General features: G+C 38.3%; 1 protein-coding gene across 1 annotated transcript in view; it reads right to left on the reverse strand.

Annotated features, from left to right (window-relative positions):
* The window catches only part of VPS26A (VPS26 retromer complex component A), a 29,057-nt gene extending 13,345 nt beyond the window's left edge, over window positions 1-15,712 (reverse strand). The window contains exons 1-2 of the mRNA XM_037496113.1: window positions 15,611-15,712; window positions 10,224-10,373 (exon numbers count right to left, since the gene is read on the reverse strand). Coding sequence (XP_037352010.1) covers window positions 10,224-10,373; window positions 15,611-15,613 — 153 coding nt within the window. The 5' untranslated portion in view covers window positions 15,614-15,712. The remainder of the gene's footprint in view (window positions 1-10,223; window positions 10,374-15,610) is intronic.
* Window positions 15,713-23,594: the final 7,882 nt, after the last annotated feature.

A 23,594-nucleotide genomic window follows, 5' to 3' on the forward strand; every position in this document is an offset into this window, starting at 1 on the left:
AAATACATAATCTCAAAAATCCCTAAACTCATATCTGCCAAATGGAAACCTTATTTTGTATGTGTTGAACAAAATATCTGTACTCATTATTAAAAATGAAATTCCCAATGTTTAAGGATTAACATACCAAAAAAAAAGCATATTCTAAGTTTATTCCTTCCTCATTATAAAAAATATTGGGTGACATGACTTCTAAAAACTTTTCTTCCAAACAATGTTTCTCAAAAGATAATAAAAATCAGGGCCTCCCTGGTGGCGCAAGGGGTTAAGATGCACCTATGTAGTTAACCGCAGCCACCACAGCACGAGTTCGATCCCTGGCCAGGGAGCAACCCACATGGGGCAGCAGACCTCTCCTGACGCGCCCACTGCTCCCCTCAGCAGTCTATTTCAGTCAGTCTGCCGGTTCTGTTTCCCACTCTGTCTCTGGTGGATCCTCTTGCCACCCGCACCTCTGGCCTGCACCCTCGTTCTTGTATGCATAAATAAATAAATCTTTTAAAAAAGATAATAAAAATCAAGCACCAATAAAAACACAGATCCAATCACTTGTTTGCTATATAAATTAAGATATTCAAATATATGCTGCCTACCTACAACCAAGGTTACTTGCCTTCAATACTAATGTCGCAGAAAAAGAAATAACTGTACATAAGAAGATGGAATAGTATCAAGATTTAAAAATAAGATTGTCAAAGAATTTTTAATGATGTGGGATAATGTGCATGATATGTTACATGAGGGAAACATGGTCAAATTGTATACAAGTATAATGCTAACTACATTTCTGAAAAGTACAGAAATTACTCAACAGTAGTTACTTGTAGAATATATGATTATGGATCATTCTATTTATCCTTTGTAGTTTTCCAGTGTGTTTTGCTTTTTACAATAGGTAAATAATACATTCAAAGTCAGAAAGTAAATTTTCCATTTGAGCAACAACTAAAGCATGACTCCAAGCTGGGTTCATAAGACAGGCAATAAGTAGAGCTATTCTCCAATTTGTGCTAATAAAGCAAAAGAACATATTATATTTAAAGTATACTTTTTAAAAAGTCTATTTGGCAACAGTTTTTGAGAAAGTCTTTGTTGAACAGAGCTTTTTTTACAAAAAAAAAATCATTTTGACCACAGGATTAAAGGTAAAATGCAAAACTATTCTGTTTTCAGAGCAAACTGGGTATTTTCCTTATCCTCCCATTGTTAACACAGTTTGTCTGGAATCTGAAGGATCCCAAAATTGAAAGGCAAAATTAAGCATGTTGTTTTAAAAGCTATTCTGCAAGATAGCATAAAAAAGTAAATGGTAGTATGACTGAATTGGGTTAAAGAGTTTTTTACCAACTCAGTTACATCATGTAACTCAAAGTTACAAAAAAAAAACTTTTCTGTAACAGCAAAGGAAATCCCACCTAACCTTTAGTCAGATTCATCATGTTTATCTTGTCCCATACAATTGGCCATCTTCACTCTATATACACATGTGCAAGCATACACACATACTTTTTTTCACAACCAAGAATGTTAGAGACATTATAACCCTGCACTTCTAAACACTACATGTGTAGCTTCCCTAAGAAAATGAGCCTTCTCAAAAACAGGGAAAAAAACAACCAAAAAAATGAACTTGCTCTTACATAAGCACAGTGCAATCTTTAAAATCAAGAAAGTCAACATTCCAAAGTCTATATTTAAATTCTATAAACTGTAATATACTATAATTTGTAGCATTTCTTCCTCCTATACAGGCTCCAATCCAGGATCACATAATATAGGTGTGATGTCTCTATAGTCTCCTTTAATTGAGAACATTCCTAAATTATTGCCTTTCTTGACTTCGATATTTTATAAGAGTATAGGTCAGTTACTTTGTATTGAATAGGCTGTTCCCGGTGACTGAGCACATAGAGGTTAGTACTCTCCATTGTGAATAGAATGTTCCTTAATTTGGGTTTGCTTAATGTTTTATCACAAGTAGCCTTATTCAAATTATGTATTTTGGGCAAAACCACCACAGAAGTGAAATTGTGTTTCTCTGTATATCTTATTAGAAACACAAGATGCCAGTTTTTCCCAATAATGGTGATATTAACTTTGATCACCTAAAAGAAGTGATCCATCAGGCTTCTTCAATTTAAAGTTACTATTTTCTTGTTGGCTATTAAGTAAATTGAGTGGAGAAACTTGAGACTATGGATATGTAAAAACAGAATGTAGGTAAACAATATATAAATCATTCACTGATCTAAAAAAAACCCCTCAAAGCTCATTCCTCAGCATATAATATTCTATAGATATCTTGAATATTGCTGCCTTCAGGATCTATTTATAGAGTGAAATTCATCTACATTATGTTTAAGACAAACATATATCAATGTACTACATGCATTATATAGGGTCATTTATAGTGAGGCACCAAGATTACTGTTGTTGGATATTGTGATTACCCAAGACTAGTCTCTACCTGCTGCCAAAAGAGTTTGGTCCCTACCCATGTTGATGAGAGATATAATATTTCTTGCTTAAAGAACTAAACTATAAACTCCTATAATCTCAAAATAGACACATGCCTTTGTTCACTTTTAGACAAGGACAGATGCAGAATTCACTATAGGTGCTTTGGTACTGATATCAACACTTCAAAACAATTACTTATCACCAACCAATCTAAAAGAATGTCCTGAGTAAGAACTTATTACTTGTGAACCCACACCTTCCATCCCCTCCAAAAAAAAGCTTCCAGCTAAGGTACAGTCATATTTTTCATAATTCAAAAACTATACCTCAATACAAGTTAAACATACATTCAGCAAGACTCAAAATCATTCAGAAGGCATAGTGATACAAACTGTATTGTAAAGAGGTTAAATATATTAAAACAGAAACATACATACATGAAAAATTTAGGATATGATCCAACTTTTATAGACTTAACATTTGTTAAGTCTACTTTGAAATGGAGGAAATATTCTAAGGGTAAAAAGAACATGGGTAAGTAGTTTTTAAGAATTTCCCTATTAATCTGTGATAATCTATTTTAGAGAGTCTTTTTTTAAAAGATTTATTTATTTATTTATTCATATAAGAGCTAAGGTGCAGATCATAGATGCAGGGGGTGAGAGGATTCACCAGAGACAGAGTGGGGAGCAGAAGAGGCAGATGGACTGAAATACACTGCTGAGGGCAACAGTGGGCAAGACAGGAGAGGTCTGCTGCATCATGTGGGTTAGCTCCCTGGCAGAGGATCAGACTTGTGCTGCAATGACTGTGAATACCTTCATAGAGCAGATTATTAACCCCTTGAGGCACGAGGAAGGTCCCTATTTCTGAGAGTCTTAAGGAATGCTCCAGAAACTCTAAAAATTTGAGAGCAATTGATTTTAACTTTAAAAAGTGTATGTTACAAAAGTCCCAAGACAATTCCATGGGGAAAGAAAATTTCTTTCAACACAGTGCTGGAACAACTGATTACCAACATGAAAAAAAGAATTTAGTTGGATTCCTACCTCACACCACATACAAATATTCACTCAAAATGGATCAAAGACCAAATGCAAGAGCTACAATTACAAAAATCTTAGAGAAAACAACAGTGTAAATATTCATGACCCTGGATAGGCAATGGTTTCTTGGATGACACCAAAGACACAGCAATAAAAGAAAAAAATTAACTGGACTTCAAAATGTTAAACTTTGATGCTTCAAAAGACACCATCAAGGAAAAACAACTCAAAGGAGAAAATATCTGCAAAACACAACTGATAAAGGACTTGTATCCAGAATACATAAAGAACTCTTACCACTGCAAAGCAGCCCAATAAAAAGCTTATCTCCAAAGAAAATTTACAAATGGCAACAAGCACATGGAAAGATGCTCAATATTATTTGTCATTAAGGAAATGTAAAAGAAAACCATAATGAGATACCATTTCAACAATAAATAGTAGGTACTACTACTATATTAAAACCAATAGTTAAGTACTGCTAAGATGTGAAGAAATATGGAACGCTTGTACATTTTTGAGAGAATGTGAAATGGTATAGCTGCTTTGGCCATTGCTCTAAAAGTTAAATACAGAGTTAACCTATGATTCAGCAATTCCACTCCTAGGTACATATCCAAGATAAATGCAAACATATATTCAGACAAAAACTTGTACACAAATCTATAGGCATTATTCATAATGGCCAAAAAGTAGAAACCCAAATTCCTCAATTGATAAATGGATAAAGGAAATGTGGTATATTCATGTACCACATAGATACATACTAGAATATTAATTGACTATAAAAAAGAATGACATTTTGATACATTCTGCAACATGAATGAGCATTGAAAACATTATGCTAAATGAAATAAGGCAGATGCAAGAAGACAAATCTTGTATTTGTCTTTATATGAAATATATGAAAAAGCCAGAACAGGCAAATTTATAAAAACACAAAGTAGTCTAGAGATATACAGGAACTGAGGAAAAAAAGAAAGATATGGGGAGCTATTATTTAATGGGTAAAAGGTTTTTATTTGGGATGATGAACAAATTTTGGAAATAGTGGTAATGGTGGCACAACACCATGAATGTACTAAATTGTACACTTTAAGATCACTAAATTGTACACTTTAAGATCACTAAATTGTACACTTTAAGATCGCTAAAAGGGCAAATTTAATTTTGATATATTAAATATGTATATATACACTTTAACAAAAATAATTTGTTTTTAAGAATGAACCTTGAAAATATCATGCTAAATGAAAGGAACCAGACATAAAAGACCACATAATTTATGATTCCATTTATATGAAATGGCTAGAAAAGGCAAATCCATAAGGAAAGATTTAGAAATTAGTGGCTGATGGGTATCCATTTAGGCTGCTGTAACAAAATACTATAGAATGGAACTGCAGGGGATTATGCTAAATGAAATAAGCCAGAGGAAGACAGAAATACCTGATGATTTTACTCCTATGTGGGTTATAGAGAAATCAAAGGACTGACAAAACTAAATAAAACAAAGCCTAGAACTATGGCTGCAGAAATGAGGCTGCTGGAGCAGGAAGGTGAGGATAGGGCTCAAGCGGGGAGCGAGGCCAATGCTACACCATAAGGGAATGAGCGCTCTCATGGTGGCTATGGCATGGTGATGTACATCTGAGAAGGTGTGAACCTGTTCCCCTACATCATATATAGTGCTGTAAACTTAAGTCACATCAGTGATTTAAAAAAAAAAAAAAAACAGACTGGGTAGCATAAACAACAGTAATTTATTGCTCACAGTTCTTGAATCTGTGATCAAGGCTCATACAAATTTGGTATCTGGTGAGAGTACACTTTCTAGTTCAAAGATAGCTGACTTTCCACATGGTAGATGGTCAGGGATTTCTCTGGGGTCTCTTCTATAAAGGCACTAATCCCATTCATGCCGGCTCTATCTTTAATACCTAATCACTTTCCAAAGGCTCCTATCTCCAAATACCATCACATTGGGAATTAGGTGTCAACACATGAATTGTAAGAGAACACAAACTGTTAACTGCATGATGTTTCTTTTGAGGTGATAATGTTATGAAAGTAAATAGTGGTGATGGTCACACAACTACATGCTGCATGAGTCCAACTATACTGACACTCTGGAAATGTCATATTGGCACAACTATGGAGATAATACAAATATCAGTGGTTGGGGAGAGCTGGGAAAGAGATGAATAGGCTGTGCAAACAGGATTTTTAGGGCAATGGAAATACTCTGCATGATATAATGATGAATACATTTCAGTATTTTATGTTTGTTCAAACTCACAGGCTATACAAGACCAATAGTGAACCAAACCAAGGTAAACCCTAGATTTTAGGTGATCACAATGTGTCAATGTAGATTCACCCATGGAAAAAAAGGAGTGTACCATTCTGGGGAACGATATTGACAGTGGGAGAGTTTATATCTGTGTGGGGATGGAGGGTATTGGGGAAATCTCTGTACTTCCCTCTCAATTTTGTAACAAATATAAAACTGCTCTAAAAAAATAAAGCTTTTAAAAACCTAGACAAGGGCCTCCCCGGTGGCGCAGCGGTTGAGCACTGGGTTGCGAAGCTGCCCGCAGCCTCTGCAGGGCTGTTCGATCCCCGACTGCTCCTCGGCCACCGAAGGAGGGTCCCACATGGCGCGCAGACCTCTCCTGCCGCCCGATGCTCCCCTCAGCAGTGTACTTGGGTCCTTCTGCCTGCTCTGCTCCCCGCTCTGGCTCTGGTGAATTCTCTCACCCTCCCGTGCTTCTGACTGTACCCTGTGCTTATATAAATAAATAAACAAACAAATAAATAAATCTTTAAAAAAAAAAAAAAAAACCTAGACAAGAAAGCATGTAAACAGAAGCTCACATCCAAAATAAAATAAATCTATTACTGCTTTGGGTAAGATGTCAAACTTCCTAGATCAGGCCTCCCCAGTGGCGCAGCGGTTGAGCGCTGAGTTGCGAAGCTGCCAGCAGCCTCTGCAACATAGGTTTGATTCCTGGCCACCAGGCGAGGGTCCCACATGTCCCCAGCCACTAAGCGAGGGTCCCACATGGCACGTAGACCTCTCCTGCCGCCCACTGCTCCCCTCAGCAGTGTACTTCGTCATTTTGCCTGCTCTGCTTTGCTCTCTGTTCTGGCTCTGGTGAATTCACTCACCCTCCCGCACTTCTGACTGTATCTAGTGCTTGTATAAATAAATTAAATTTAAAAATCTTAAAAAAAAAACAAACAAAAAAACCCAAAACTTCCTAGATCTCCAAATAACCTGTTCTAGAGGCAAGGAATCAATAGTTACAATAGTTACAAAAGGGAAAAAAAAAGGGCGGGGGACCAGACATCATGTACCACCTGATGAAAAAATAAAAAATAAATCATCACCAACATTCTTTTTTTTTTTTTAAAGATTTTTTTTTTATTTATTTATACAAGGGCTGGGGTACAGGCCAGAGTCGTGGGAGGGTGAAAGGATTCACCAGAGACAGAGCAGGGAGCAGAACAGGCAGATGGACAAAAAGCACTGCTGAAGGGAGCAGCGGGCGAGACAGGAGAGGTCTGCCTCACCTTGTGGGATTCTCCCTGGCCAGCCGGGAATCGAACCAGTGCTGCGGAGGCTGCGGACAGCTTCACAGCCCTGCGCTCAACCCGCCGCACCACCGGGGAGGCCCCCATCACCAACATTCTTGCCAAAAGAACTGAACTTGAATCTGATCAAGCCTCTAGATGAGCTAACAATTTAGAGATAATAACTCTATGATGAGTGTGCAACCACAGAACTCTACAGGTTCAAAAGGCCCAGGTTCTTCAACAGATTAATAACAATGAAAAGAAAGGCATGAAGTGGAAACCCGAGATTAAAATATTTAAAAGTTCTATCAATTTTTTTTTTTTTTTTTTTAATAGAGGCATGCTTTATTTATTTGTTTGCTGGTTTGTTTGTTTGTTTTGTTTTATACATGCACTAGGCACAGTCAGAAGCGCGGGAGGGTGAGAGAATTCACCAGAGCCAGAGCAGAGAGCAGAGCAGGCAGAAGGACCGAAGCACACTGCTGAGGGGAGCAGCGGGCGGCAGGAGAGGTCTGCACGCCATGTGGGACCCTCCTCCGGTGGCCGGGGAGCAGCCGGGGATCGAACCGGCGCCGCAGAGGTCGCGCGCAGTTTCGCAACCCAGCGCTCAACCGCTGCGCCACCGGGGAGACCCTCTATCAATTTTTTTAAAGGAACAAGATTAAACAATTAAGAATCACAAGTTCTTATGTATTCACATATTATTATAAAAGTCAACACTGTGCTTACTCTGAGCTGAAGGAGCTATATAATTGGGACAGGATAGGACTTATGAAGCGAATGGCAAAGTTCTACTTCTTGAATGGTGATTACAAGAAAACATGCCTTATATAATGATTTATTTGTGCTCTCTGTGGTGTTCTATGTTTTGTTTTATAATAAAGAGGCTAAAAGTGAAAAAAAAAATCACTTTTGGTTACTAGTCAAATTCCAGATGTAATATCCTTTGAGCAAGATAAAATATTTAACTCTAAGAGATTTATCATTTTTTAAAAAATATACTCTCCAGTTAATACGTCCACACAGGACCTCCAACAATTCCAAAAATGTAATTTTAATGCCAACTATTTTTCTAAATTACACTGAAGTAACTATATTTACTTAAACATCCCCCTTTCCTTTATTTACCCCCTAAATGTCAGTCAAGAACTCCTAATTGGCCCAGATATGGAACTTTAAACCAGACAGGGAATATTCCCTATTTGGACTTAAGAACAGTAAATAAATCAAATAAATATTTAATGGGCAACTACTATATAACCAACACTGTGATGTATTTTATGGGGAGTACAGAAAGATACTTTGACCCCCCTGAATCTTAAAAGGTTTACAATCTAGCAGAACAGGTATTTACTTTCTTGCTGTATCTTTAATTAACATATACCATAACATATCTTCTTTTACATGAACCAACACTCTTTCCCTTACTCTTCTTTCACTTGACATGTTCCTCTTTTTGATGATTTTGCCTGATCTCTTTTATTGCTATTTCCCCTTCTCTTTCTCTCTTTGTAGAGGAAAAGTATGAGGAAAGTAAAGTTGAAAACCTGAAAATTTATTTCAGATACAAAATCAAGACAGCAATAGAAGTAATTTGTGAAAGGACCAAAATACACAACACAGTAAAGTGGCTAATAAGCCTAAATTCAACTTATCTGGTAACCACAAAAATGTTAATTATAAGAATAACCTCATTTTAGCCTACCAAAATAGATTTAAAAGTAATTATATTCAGGGCCTCCCCTGGTTGGCGCTGTGGCTGAGCGCTGGGCTGCGAAGCTGCCCACAGCCCCTGCTGGTTCGATCCCCGGCTGCCGGCGAGGGTCCCACATGGCTCAGCAGACCTCTCCTGCAGTGCCCGCTGCTCCCCTCAGCAGTGTATTTCATCAGTCTGCCTATTCTGTTCCCTGCTCTGGCTCTGGTGAATTCTTACCCTTCCACACTTCTGACTGTACCCAGTGCTTGTATAAATAAATAAATAAATCTTTAAAAAACATTAGGGGAAAAAAAAAAGTAATCATATTCAAAGGTACCTTGAAAGAAATAAGACATTATAAGTAGACATGAGATTTAACAGAAATTTTCCAGATTAACATGTATCAACCCTTCAAATAGGCATGTCTTTTAGTCCAGCAACTCATTTCCAGGAATTAATTCTACAGAAATAATCTTACCCTACAAAAATTTGGAAAAAATTTTATGTATATTGAAATCTGTATTACTAAAGATATGGTAATACACAAGTCATCTAAAAAAACAGAAGGATCTTAAATATCCATAGGGAAAAAGTATATTTAATATGTTAGATACATATAAATATTAGTCAATGCAGAGGGGAATAGGAGGAAATACACCCAAATTTAACAGAGAATTATTTCTATATGATCGGACTATAGATAACTATCTTATTTCCCAAGCTGTCTAGCACATGTATATATTATTTTAAAAAGCAGGGGAGGAAAATCTTAATATTTAAAAATATAAAATCAAATCCTTCATGACTTGGTTTTGTCTACATTACCAATACTTGAGATACTGAGGAGTATTACAAACTAATAAGTATTGGTATTTCCTAACATATAAGAATATTCTTATACATCTTTTAATGAGGAAAAGGAAATAAGGTGAAATCTTAGAAAAAGTATCACAAATATATCTGATCATGCATACATTAAAAACATACTTAATTCCTCTAGTAAGGGAATTAATACCAACAAATGAGATCAGTAGACACAATGGTAAAAGTACAGAAAGCTGTTACAAAGAATGAGAAAGAAACTTTAAAAAAAAAAAAAAAGCTATACTAGAGAAATTATTCCCAAACTCTCTAACTGAACTTTTTATGTTAAAAGAGAAACAAACTTTGAGTGTGTTGTGGCATCATTGGAGAAAGTGTCTGAAGCTAGAAACATGCGCACAGCTACAAAGTCACAAAATTTTGCATGCAATTTAATTTAGACTGTACCCTGTCACCCTTCCAGGTTAAGATATTTCCTTTATAAAATTCTAATGAATCAAAGATTTGACCTTCAGAAAAAAATTTCCATCTCTTATAAAAGCAAACAAATATAGAAACAACACAGACCACTAATTCTAATATCCTATAACTAGATTAATTCTCCCCCAAAAAAGACTTACCTTTCCTGAAACAGATTCCCCATCATAGAAAAGATAGTGTTTTTCTATTTTGCCATCTTCAGTTTTCATTTCTGCCATTTTCCTGGTTTCCCCATCATTAAGGATAACATCAATTTCACAAATGGAACCAAAAAAACCTCCAAGAAAACTCTGAAATAAAAGCAAAACAGACATAATTATGTTTTGTCAGCTACTACATTTGTAAATTATATTACTTGTAACCTACAATTAAACATAATACGAATCTGTGAGTTTATATTTGATACGAAATTAAATCAAATTTTATGTCAAAACTAAACATAGCAAAATGTGCATATAGTTAATACTGTACTGTACACTTAAAAATATGATGAGGATGAATTATGTTGTATTTTTATCACAGTAAAAGACATAAAGAAAACTAAAATTGAAACATGATAGAACTTCAGTCACTGCAAGGTAACCACTATGTATAATACTAACAAATACCAGAAATTAAAAAAATTCTCAACTCAGCATTTGAAAAGTTACATTTAGTTGCACTTCTATGTGTTTCCTTTACTATAGCAGAAATCATAAAATCCAATTTACCCATACAAATCCAAATGAATTATGCTCTACTTCTATAAAATCTACTGCTATGATAGGTCTGAACAGAGAATGACAAACTATATAAATCCTTAGAACAAAGACTAAATTTCTGTGAATTTTTACAAAAAAAGTTTATAAGCTTTGTTCTGTAAATAAGAAACAGTCCAAATGCCTATCAACAAGAGAATGGACCATATACATTTTAGTTTATATTCATAATGAGCAACAGAATGAGATACATAAAAGGATGAATCTCACATAATGTTGAAAGAGGCCATACACATGGTATGATTCCATTTATAAAAAGTAACAAACATGTAATGTACATTACAGTAGTAGAAAGTCAGGAAGTGGTTGGAACAATGTATAAAGAGTACTTCTGAAGTACTAGTAATTTTTTTTTAATATGGGTATTTGATACACAGGTATGATCATTTCATAAAAATTCAATCAAGTTGTATACTTATGTGTAAACTTTCCTATAGCTAATGTTTGTTTTATTGTTACTTCAAATAAATATACACTGCATTTAATGGGGCCTGCACATATCTGACTCTTTCCATCTCTTCAGCCACATCAGCCTCAAATGATCCTGTTTATCAAATATGTCAGTCTCATTCTTGTCCAAAAATAAGCATCCTTAACCTAACTGTGCTTTGAAGTTTGCATTTCCTAGTCAAAATTGGGTACTCCAAATTTAGTAGGTCTCACAACACTGCATAGTCTTACTTCATGTTTTAAATAATTTGTGTGCTTATTTAGTACCTGGCTCCCTAACTGAGCCATGAACTTCATGAGGACAGAGAACTTAATCCATTGATCATTACTGAAGACCCAGTGACTAGAGGAGCAGTGTGTGGCATTTAGAAGGCATCCAAACACCTGCTGAATACTAAATTTTGAATAAAACTAACTGTCCGAATAACAGAAAATAAATGGATACATGAAAGAAATGAGGTAACATCTGGAATACTTGGGAAGACTAGCCCTCCTCTAGGAAGTTAGCACAGATGCAGAAGCAAAGTCTAGAGCAGGGAACTTGCATGGTCTCAGATCCATCCTCAGGTGGCAGGATAAGAGCAAGCATGTTAATGATCCTCCTAAGGCAGTATAGGTCCACAGGGTGATACAGGGTAACACACAAAGGAGATAGTGTTTTCCTAAATTCCAAGTTTGTTTTTTATTAACTTTATATTAACAAAATGATTGTAATTTCAAGAAATAATGAAAAGAATTGTGAGATTAGTACTTTTGATATACTCCAAAGACAAAAACAGCAAATTTCTTTTGACAGGCTATTTTAATCTTTCCAGGAAATATTATGAATAAAATGTTAAATTTTAAGCAGAAAACTATTCTGAACATAGTCAGAAAAATATCAGTCATAGGTTACATGCACTGTCCCTTCCTACTTAGCTTTCACAACTCATGTTTTAGACTCAAAACTTGCTCAAAAATAGTAAATTTTCTCCCAAAGACTACAGATTTTCGTGAAAATGTATAGCAATTCAAAATCAGCTGATATTTGCTAATTATCAACTATGTGCAAAGCACTGAGCCAGCAAAAGGATGGATGGGGGACTGCTGTGAGAGAGTAATTATGAAAAGGTAGAAGACAACTGCCTCATTTGAATTATAAAATATAAACAGGAAAATAAAAATTAATTTTCTCATTTCCCCTTAACACTGCCCAGAGCAACTTCCAGGAAAACTCAAATTTTAAAACTAGCAAAATTGTTTTATAGATGAAAGGAGATTTTTTGTTTTTCCAATTAAATGTTTATTGAGGTACAATTCATTTACATCATTGTATCTGCTTTGGGGACTACAGGTTCAAGCCACTACCAATGTATATATTTCCACACTACGCCCAACTCCCATGTGCCAATAATCAAAAGGAAATATTAGGGTAACTTTACCCCCCCACACACACACATATCTATGTTAAACATAATTATAATTAAACAGTGTCTAATTTTGATATGAAATGTAAAATTTTAAATGTAAAATTTAAAATGTAAATGTAAAATTTAAAATACGTGAAAACTATATGTTATCCTCTTATTTTCTGGATGCATGAAGTTTCTCATAACTAAAAATTAAAACTAGACTTACTTTTCAACTCAATCAAAACATCAAGACTGGAAGAACTCAGAAGGAATTTTTTAAAATGCCCAGTATACACATGCAAATGAATAGGTTGAGTAATAACTACAGCAGTTTAACAAGGTTGGTTAATGATGTCAAGAGAATTTAGCAATGTTTGAACATTCAGTTTTTTTTACTATGACACATCCAAAATGAACTAATACTACTAAAGCCTTCAGAAATTGTGGCAGTCTTACATTTAGCAAGTACTTGATAGAGATATAAGCTTTGTTTTGTTTTCCTTCTAAAAGGAGATGAAAGAGGGCCTCCCCAGTGGCGCAGCGGTTGAGCGCTGGGTTGCGAAGCTGCCCGTGGCCTCTGCGGCGCCGGTTCGATCCCCAGCTGCTCCCCGGCCACCGGAGGAGGGTCCCACATGGCGCGCAGACCTCTCCTGCCGCCCGCTGCTCCCCTCAGCAGTGTACTTCGGTCCTTCTGCCTGCTCTGCTCTCCCCTCTGGCTCTGGTGAATTCTCTCACCCTCCCGCGCTTCTGACTGTTACCCAGTGCTTGTATAAATAAATAAATAAATCTTTAAAAAAAAAAAATAAATAAAAAAATAAAAGGAGATGAAAGAAAAACACTGTACTCAAAGTCTTGCTTTTGTTTTTATTTGAAGATGTCCATCTTCTGTCACTTCAAACAAAAAAGTCATAAAATAGTTGTTTAATCATTCACAACTAAATAATATTTCCCATATGTAAAGAGGAAGTAAAATACAGAATTGTCAGGATGACAACTAGCAGGGTAAGGAAATAAAAATAGAAGAGAGGATTAGGATACACTGACAAACTTGTGTTGAAATTGCAGAAGGAATTTTCAGGTGTTTTAAGCATAAAACAACTATCAGCTCTGGAAAAGTTATCTTTGAGCATTTAGAATATGAGATTTTCAGGAGCAATAACAGGCAATATATGAGGTAAAAGTCTTAGGGAGCCTTTAAACAACTAGATTACAAACATATATGACTGTTAAAACATTATGGGACTTGTTTTTCATTTTTAAATTGTGGCCTAAACCTCCTATCACTGACTTTAGGTTATTCCATGTAATTTGTGAACACAAGTTTGAGCATTACCATCATGTGGATACATTTAAAATAACAAAGTTTTTAGTCCTCCCTGAAGAAATTTCACTATGTCCAACGGAAGCACAAAGAAATGCAACTCAAGGGAAGCTCTCAATATTTATTCACTTAGCCTATACACAAGCAATGAAACAGCATATTTTCATGCCTATATTACATTTGTGCCCATTTTGTGCTTACAATTTAGTCTGAGTAACCTGAAAATAGAAATAAATTGGTCTTGAACATAATTCAAAAGCTTAATAAAAGCAATCATTTTAAATGTGAGCAAAAATGGGGAAAGGGGGCTTTTAAGTCTTTCTGCAAAGTACACTGAATTAAAGAAGCCCTCCCTAACCCCCTGACTAGGCAAGGTCCCACAATACTTTCTTCTTACATGTTACAACAGCTGTAATTTCCACTTTACACAAATAAATGTTTATCTCCCTCTAGATTCTAAACTACAAGAGAACAGTTTCAAGTCTTGCTCATGACCCCTGGACACAACTAAGTATTTATTGAATGAAAGAAAAAAAGGCTCCAGGTTTAAGAACAGGTCTGCCTTTAGTTTTTGGTTTTGTTTTGTTTTTTTAATATCAAGGTAATATGATTCCTGACTTTAAATTTCATTTATTCAAAACAACTTTTTAAAAACAAACCCAGCTTGATCTTTTGCCAAAAGTCTCAGGCAGTTTAACTGAACCGGTGTGGGAAAGCAGACAGTATAAGGAGGGCACACAGTAGGCGCTCAATATATGCTTGCAAAATGAAAAAACCACTACCACCATATAATGAGCCAATGAAGTCCAATAAAGAGGAAATTGTCATCACAAAGTCAAGCACCATCGTGCCCACGCTTATGCTTTCACTAACTGTAGTCAGGACTCTGATTTCCTACCCTCTGCTCCCCAGGCCATTTCCACAACATCCCAAAGCATTAAGTTTCTAGCAATGACTTGGGGAAGGAAATGAGAGCACTGCTTACATTCGCGGGCAGGAAACTAGAGTCTTTAGAGTTAAATATGCGCCCCCCACCCAGCCCCAGCCCACGTCCTTTCTCTCTCCCATTCTACAAGTGTCAACATCAAATCTGAACGGGGATCCAGAATTGGCTGAATGTCACCCCATCCAGGTTAAAGAATCACGGAGTTTCCCGAGCTCGTGACACACTGGAAGCGGGCGACCAAGTTCGGAACTGGGGACGCGCGGTCCCCCCACCCGGGGGCACGCGAGGAGGCTCGGAGCGGAGGGCGGCCGGCGATCTGGGCGCGGGAGGCGGCGAGCCCCCGCAGAGGCGGGGCCCGCGAACCCCGCCAGGGCGCCCCGCGGCCGGTCCAGGAAAGCCGGCAGCGGTTCGGACAGGCCAGGCGAGCGCGCCGCCGCGGGCAGGTGCTCGGGCCTCGCCGAGACGGACAGGAGGCGGCGCCGCCCGCTCTCCCCGACCCGGCCGGGGCCCCACAGGCCTAACCCGACTCCCCACCCGCTCGGCCCGCCCCCTCCAGTCGCCCCCGCCGCCCCTCCCGCGACGCCCGGCCCGCCGTTGGCCGGCCCGCCGCGCGCTCCGGAGCCGAGGCAGGAGGCAAGCGCGCGGGCCGCCGCGCACTCACCATTGTCAGCGCCGCCGCCGCGTCCCTCCACTTCACTCCTCTTCCCTCTGGAGAACTCCCGGCCCGGCTCCCTACGCCCCGGCGCCCAGTCACGTGACCTCGGGCCGCTGGCCGCACGTGACCCCTCCCTTCCCAGCCTCCCCTCCCCCGGCTCAGCCCCGCCCGGCCTCTCGCCCCGCCCCGCCGGCCGGCCCGGCTCTCGTAGGGGAGGCCGTCTGGAGGCGGAGCCTCGCGCTCCACCCTTTGGTGGGGGAGTGAGGCCAATGCGACGCCGTGAAGTGGGCGGGGCCTCCCCTCACGTGACGGGCGGTGCGCTGACGGGCTCCTTCGCCACACCCAGTTGCGCTAGGCTGTGCAAGTTGGCGAGTCTGGGGAGGGACGGAGGGTTTTTTCGCTAGGCGCTCCCCGCCGGGTGTTTGCCAGCCCCCCAGGCCCTGGCTTCCCTCGGCTTCGCCAAAGACCCGGCCTCACTGTGGGGATGAGGCGTTCTTCCATCTCCCTCGAGCGCTACCCAGCTCCTTCCTCCTCTTAGAGCTTCTAGGTTTTGAGAACTTGTTACTTTTGTCGCCCCTGAAGAGACGATCAGGAAAAAATGTTATGGTGCTCCTAAGAGTTGATTTCTCAAGTACATGGACACCTCCTGAGCAGATCATTGTTAAGGCCCTGCCGTTCCACGAGGGAAAAACCTTGCTAAAAAAAGTCTGATTACACTGCCAAGTGTAGGCTGGCTTTCACCGCATCCTGGTTACTTATTGTCGTGTGAGCCTAGGGAACCTCCAGAATGCTGTTGGAGGATTTCAAAACTTAGTGTTGAGCCATCACAGTGCACTCCAGACACAACCAACGCAGAAAAATGACGGATGTCAGAACACACTAGTGTACACACACACACAAACACACACACACACACACGTATATATGTCCTATCAAAAGAAAATAAAATCAAGTTTGTAAGGCAAGGGCATAAAGCCAGTCTCAAATTTAAAGGAGTTTAGTGTATTGTCCCTAATCACAACATAATTATAAATCAATAAAAGGTAGCCGGAAAATCCACAAATATTTGGAATATTTGAAAACTAAAGCAACGTAATTCTAAATTTCTGTGTCAACGAACAGAGATTTTTAAATTCGTTGAACTAAAAGAGAATGAAAATACAGCATAACAATTTTGGGGATGCAGTTGTAATAGTGCTTGCAGGGAGATTTGTATCTGCACATGCTTTCGCATTAGGAAGCTCAAAAAAGATTAACATGAGGAAGGAAGTAGGGGATATACAGAAACTCTGTACTTCCTCCTCAATTTTGCTGTGAACCTAAAAGTCCTCTTTAAAAAAATGTAAATTCCTCGCAATGTAGTCAAATGATCTTTGACAAGGCTTCCATGATGACTCAGTGGGAAAAAGTCTTTTCCAATGGTGCTGGGAAAACTGAATATGCACATGCAAAAGAATGAAGTTGGACCTTTATCTTACACCATATATAAAAGTTAATTCAAAAGACCTAACTGTAAGACCTAAAACATCTTATTAGAGTTCTGAAAAAATAGAATACTCCTTCAGAAAATATTGACAACATTGAAGTTGGCGATGTTTTCTTGGATATGACACCAAAAACAAAGGGCACAAAAGATAGATATGGTTTTGCACTGGGACCACAACAAACTTTAAAATTTTTGTGCATCAAAAGACACACAGATTAAAAAGCTAGCATATGGAATGGGAAGAAATATTTACAAATCATATATCTGATGTGGGAGTAATATTTAGAATATATAAGTACTCCTACAACTTCAGAAAAAATCAGAAAACTTGATTAAACCACGCATGACGGACTTGAATAGACTTGAACAAGCATGTAAAAAGATTCTTAACATTACTAATCATCAGAAAAATGTAAATCAAAACCATAGGATATTGCCTCACACCCATTAGTTAGGTTAGTGTCAGAAAAACAGAATATAACAAGTGTTGACAAAGCTGTGGAGAAATCTGAAACCTTGTGCATGTAGGGTGGGGTTGAAAATTGGTGCAGTGTCTAAAGAAATCAGAATGGACATTCTTCAAAAAAATGAAAATAGAATTACCAAGGATCCAGCAATCCCATTTCTCAATATATAGCCAAAAGAATTGAAAGTGTGTCTCAAAAATGTATTTGTACCCCTGTGTTCACAGCACATATGAACATTCATGTTCGCTCATAATAGCACTCAGAAACTTAGCTGCAAAAACCCCAAGTTTATAAAGCAAAAATTTCTATGAAAACAGTGGTCTGTGGCCCTATACTGAGGTTAAATGTACTTTTTAGAATCTTCTTTGTACCTGTAAAATTCCTATCTGTCGGATGGGACAACATCCTTACACGTGTTTTAAAGTTGTCTCTGTTTTTATTGTGCTAAAGTCTGCACTATAATATGTAGATGAATGTGAAATGAAACAAGAACAGAACCTTTTGTCTAAAATTGTAAAGAAAGCAAGAATCAAAGGAAAAACTATGTTCATGTTTTCTCCTTCTGTTGTTTTCCTGTAGGAGTCTCTCTCAAATAACTTAGATATTTGCTGGAGCAGATATATGGATTCTGAGATCCAGACATTCATTCATTTACATATATTTATTCAGTGCTCACTAAATGCTAGATATTGCTCTAGGTTGTAGGATAGAGCCAGTTAGCAATAACCATAACCACAATAATAATAATATTGAAAGTCCTTGATGCCATTGAGCTTACATCTAGCATAGGAAATTAGCAATAGATAAGAAATAATATACTTCAAGTTAGAAAAAAACACTAAAAAGAAATTAACATGGTGACATGATGCGTTGAAAAGACCTATTGGAAGAACTGAAGAAAGATGTTCATTTCAGGCATAAAAAATAGCAAGTACAAAGGTACTGAACTAGGAAAATGCTCTAGTTTTCCCAGCAATTGAAAGACCACATAGCTGATGCCTAGACAATGATTGGGACTATAATACAGGATGAAGAGCTACAGTTATTTTAGACAACAGTTGAACATAAGATACATAGGTTACTCTCTTAACTCCAGAACCAGGATTGTTGGTTCAGAAATTCCGAATTTAAAAAACAGTATGTTCTGATTTTGCCTGTGTATCTCTTTACAACCTTGAGAACTGTCTTCTTCCATCCTCATTCCAACAAGCACTCTTTATTCCCTTTGACTGTAATCTGTTTTCCCTACCCAATTTAGGGAAGGGACTAAAAACTACAACAACACCCTACACTGCAATACCTAACACTCCCAAAACCCACAGTAAATATTTTTATTTGTAGAGCCGTAGATCTACTTGTAGTTCAAGTAGTCCAATTTTTATTTTATTAGGATCAAGACCATACAACTTGTTAGTGCAGAAGGCTGATGTCCTGACTCCAAGTACAGGATTGTCAATATTTTTTATATCAGCAGTTTTTATGAGTGTGTGATTATCTCACTACGGTTTTAATTTGCATTTCCCTAATGATTAAGGATGTCAAGTACTTTTTAATGTGCTTGTGGACCATTAGTATATCTCCCTTTGAAGAATCTACCAAGATAGTTGCCAGCCTTTTATTGGGATGTTTGTCTTCTTATTGTTGAGTTATAGTTTATTAAATATTTCAGAAACAAATGCTGTGTCTGGTATTAATTGCAAGTATTTTCTTCCATTCTGTAGCTTGCCTATTTATTTCTTTAATATTTTTGATGACATGAAAATCCTGCCTTTTATATTTAAGTATGTAGTCAATCTCAAATTAAATTTTGTAAATAATTTGAAGTAGAATTTGGGGACTTCTTTGTATCCACAGATTCCAACATCATTTACTGAAAATAATTTCCTTTCACCATTAAATGGCTGTGGTATTTTCATCAAAAATCTATTGACTTTAGGGCCTCCCTGGTGGCACAGCGGTTGAGCGCTGGGATGCAAAGCTGCCTGCAGCCTCTGCAGCACCAGTTCCATCCCTGGCCACCGGGGAGGGTCCCACATGGCACGCAGACCTCTCCTGCCACGCCTGCTGCTCCCCTCAGCAGTGTATTTTGTCAGTCTGTCTGTTCTGCTCCCCTCTCTGGCTCTGGTGAATTCTCTCACCCTCCCGCGCTTCTGACTGTACCCAGTGCTTGTATAAATAATAAATAAATCTTTAAAAAAAATCTATTGACTATGTAATATAGATTTCTTTCTGGACTTTTTATTCTATATCATTGATCTATCTTTATGCAATACTATATTGTCCTCATTACTATATCTTTATAATGAGCCTTTAAAATAAAGTAGTGTAGTTTTTCCAAATTAAGTTATTTTTCAAGAATGCTTTGGTTTTTCTAAGTTCTGTGTATTCTCACATTTTAAATTGTTAATCCCTTCTTTAAAAAATATACCATGATTTTTATTGGGATTGAGTTGAGCCTGTAGTTCAATTTGAGAAAATTGCCTTCTTAACAACATTGAAACTTCCAACTCATGAACATAGTATATTTTTCTATTATTTAGCCCTTCTCTAGTTATTCTCAGTGATGTTTTATGTGTAACAGTCTTACACATCTTTTGTTAAATTTATCCCTATGCATTTATATTTTTATACTAAAATGAAATGTTTTCATTAAATTTTTAATTGTTTAATGCTTGTGGTGTCTATGTGTATATGATTTTTCTACATTGAATTTGTGCTTTGCAAACTTGCTAAATTTCTTTAAGAATTTTCTCCCATCTCTTTTCTCTCCTCTCTCTTCCTGGATCTTCTATTAGTTATTTATTGGGCTTCCTGGATTTATTGCATAATATTCTTACTTTTTGTTCCTATTTTCCATCCATTTGTCTTTTTATGTTCTTTTCAAATGATTTTCCCCAAATTTATGTCCTAACATGTAATTTCATTTATTATGTTATGGTAGCCAGCTTCTAAGATGATCCCCAATGAGATACACCTCTGTGTAATTCCTTCTCAAATTCTGTGAATGTTGGTTTGTGTGATTAACAGAGTAAGGTAGAATTGATCATGTGTGACTTCCAATGGCACTTCTAACTTGGCTCACTTACTCTGCAAGAAATCAGCAGCCATGTAATGTTATTGTGCAGAGAGGTTCAAACTGAAGCTTCCTGTGACTATCAGTAACACTAACTTGCCAGCCATGTGAGTCAACCACCTTGAAATTTATCCTTCTACCCCAGTCAAGTCTTCAGATGACTGTACCCCCAGCTAACATCCTAAGTGCAATCTCATGAGAGAACCCCCCTAGTTAGAACCACCTATGTAATCTACTCCCTAATTTCTGATCCACTGAAACTATGAAATAATAAATGTTGATTGTTGCTTTAAGTCACTATGTTTGGAGATAATTTATAAAATGGCAAAAGATAACTAACAGATGCTATTGTTTTTTTAATTTCTAAGTGTTTTTTTTATTCTCTGAAAGTCTCATTGCACTTTATCATTGCAAAGATAAAATAGTCAGTATTCAAAATGTAAACATCTAAAAGTGTAGATTTGTGCATAAACCACTGGTGTAATTTACTCTGTAACAAATAGCCTTATCAAGTACCTGGATAAATGTGATAGGAAAGTTCCTAGTTCCTAAGGACCAATGATAAATGATAAATCATCCTATAGCATTACAAAGTGTAAATATAACTGATAAAACTTTATCTAGAAATACATAATACTTTAGTGTAGTGGTTCTCAAGAGGGAAGGCTTTTTCTTCCCAGTGGGTATTTGGCAACAGTGGGGATATATTCAATTGTTAGGTCTGGGGAAGTGCTGCTGGGTATCTATTCGGTAGAGCTCAGAACGCTGTTAGGCATCCTACAATGCATAGGACACACCCTCTATGGCAAAGAAATGTCCTGTCTAATATGTCAAAAATGCCAACACTGAACAACCCTTGTTTAGTATAAACCTATTAAGACAAATAAGAGTTCTGATTGATAAATTGTATTAATATTTTAAGCTGAATGGTAAAACAGTCCACATGCTGAGGAATGGAGATAAAAAGCTTCTGCAAAAATCAATCATTGCCTTTCCTTTGCTAATTTAGCATTTTGTCTATAATTATTATAGCATTCGAGGGGAAAATACTACAATGTAAAATGTATCACAGTTATTTATATGTTTCTTCCACTAGATTGTGAGCAGTCTTAAAATTGTGTTTATTCCCGAGGTCTTGGCCCTTTGTAGGTGTTGGTTGATTGCATAATGTAAGAAAAAGTGACTATGAATTAGAAAGTTACTCAAAAATACAAATTGTAAGAAGCCCCAACTCCTCACCTCCCACAACTCCCTATAAACTGTGATAAATAATTGGTTGACAAATAGAACTCAAAAGGTAAAAGTAAGAATTAGAAAGAACCTACTTAAATTATGTACTATTTCCCTAGTTGCCTGAAAATATTTACCTCTGTCTACCTTCCTTCAGGCCACAGAAAATACCCACTGCCATTCAATCCCTGTTAGACTCTAAACGCAAGGAAAAAGGTCATCTGGTACTTCCATCTCTGTATCCCTAGCACTTAGTACAGTGCCTGGAACACAGATAAATCTTTAAAATAATCTTATGGGTCTCCCCTGGTGGCGCAGGCAGTTGAGTGCTGGGCTGCAAAGCTGCCCGCAGCCTTTGCAGCACCGGTTCAATCCCCGGCCACCGGTGAGTGTCCCACATGGTTCACAGACCTCTCCTGTTGCTCCCGCTGCTCCCCTTGTTATATGGTGAAACAAAATTAAAAGGGGGGATTGCAACAGGGTGGTCCCCAAGAAAGGGGGAGGTTCCCTGCCCCACCCAAGGGAGGGTGGAGCTGAGCAGGAAGAGGAGAAGCTGCAGAAGAGACTGAGGAAGGAAGCAGGATGGAGCCAGGAGACCTGGAGGAGGCGCATGGAGCCTAGAGACACGTGAAGAAACTGCGCTTGTCTTTTGGTCGTGGACTGGGTGACACAGATGTGGGTGAGACCCGTGGGGAGGTGACAATGGCAGCTTTTATTTTAATGTTGATTTTGCTCTTTTCCTTCCGGGCTTGTCTGGTTGTTTGTGACCCTTTTCTGTGGGTCCCCACTGGAAGATGCTTTAGACTTGTGGCAGGCTTTGGGGCCTTGTTCTGGGCCAATCCCATTTGGATGGACTTTTACCCACGAGGGGACGGGTAACTCTGGATGCTTCATTTAGAAACTAGACTCTTTGCCTTACCTGTATTGTTTCCTAGTTTTATTAAAGTTCCTTCCCATTAAAGTCTCCTATGTTTTGTGTTGATGCGGCGGATGGCAGAACCCATGTAGAATAGGCAGGTTTGCGGGGTTTGGGCTGCCCCTCTCCATGTCCGACATATGAAACAAACACACCGGAGAAACCAAAAATCACATTTGCGCTTATGGTAGCCAGTGCCATAGGGAAGCCCAATTTCCCCATGGGGCTGACTAACCACGGATGGCTGTCCTAAATCTTCGTGGTCGCCAAATCTGTTATAGGACATGGAGAGGGGCAGCCCAAACCCCGCAAACCTGCCTATTCTACATGGGTTCTGCCATCCGCCGCATCAACACAAAACATAGGAGACTTTAATGGGAAGGAACTTTAATAAAACTAGGAAACAATACAGGTAAGGCAAAGAGTCTAGTTTCTAAATGAAACATCCAGAGTTACCCGTCCCCTCGTGGGTAAAAGTCCATCCAAATGGGATTGGCCCAGAGCAAGGCCCCAAAGCCTGCCACAAGTCTAAAGCATCTTCCAGTGGGGACCCACAGAAAAAGGTCACAAACAACCAGACAAGCCCGGAAGGAAAAGAGCAAAATCAACATCAAAATAAAAGCTGCCATTGTCACCTCCCCACGGGTCTCACCCACATCTGTGTCACCCAGTCCACGACCAAAAGACAAGCGCAGTTTCTTCACGTGTCTCTAGGCTCCATGTGCCTCCTCCAGGTCTCCTGGCTCCATCCTGCTTCCTTCCTCAGTCTCTTCTGCAGCTTCTCCTCTTCCTGCTCAGCTCCACCCTCCCTTGGGTGG

This window comes from Talpa occidentalis, unplaced genomic scaffold (assembly GCF_014898055.3).
Source record: "Talpa occidentalis isolate TD23 unplaced genomic scaffold, MPIMG_talOcc4v2.1 talOcc4.8, whole genome shotgun sequence".
NCBI classification, from domain to species: Eukaryota; Metazoa; Chordata; class Mammalia; order Eulipotyphla; family Talpidae; genus Talpa; species Talpa occidentalis.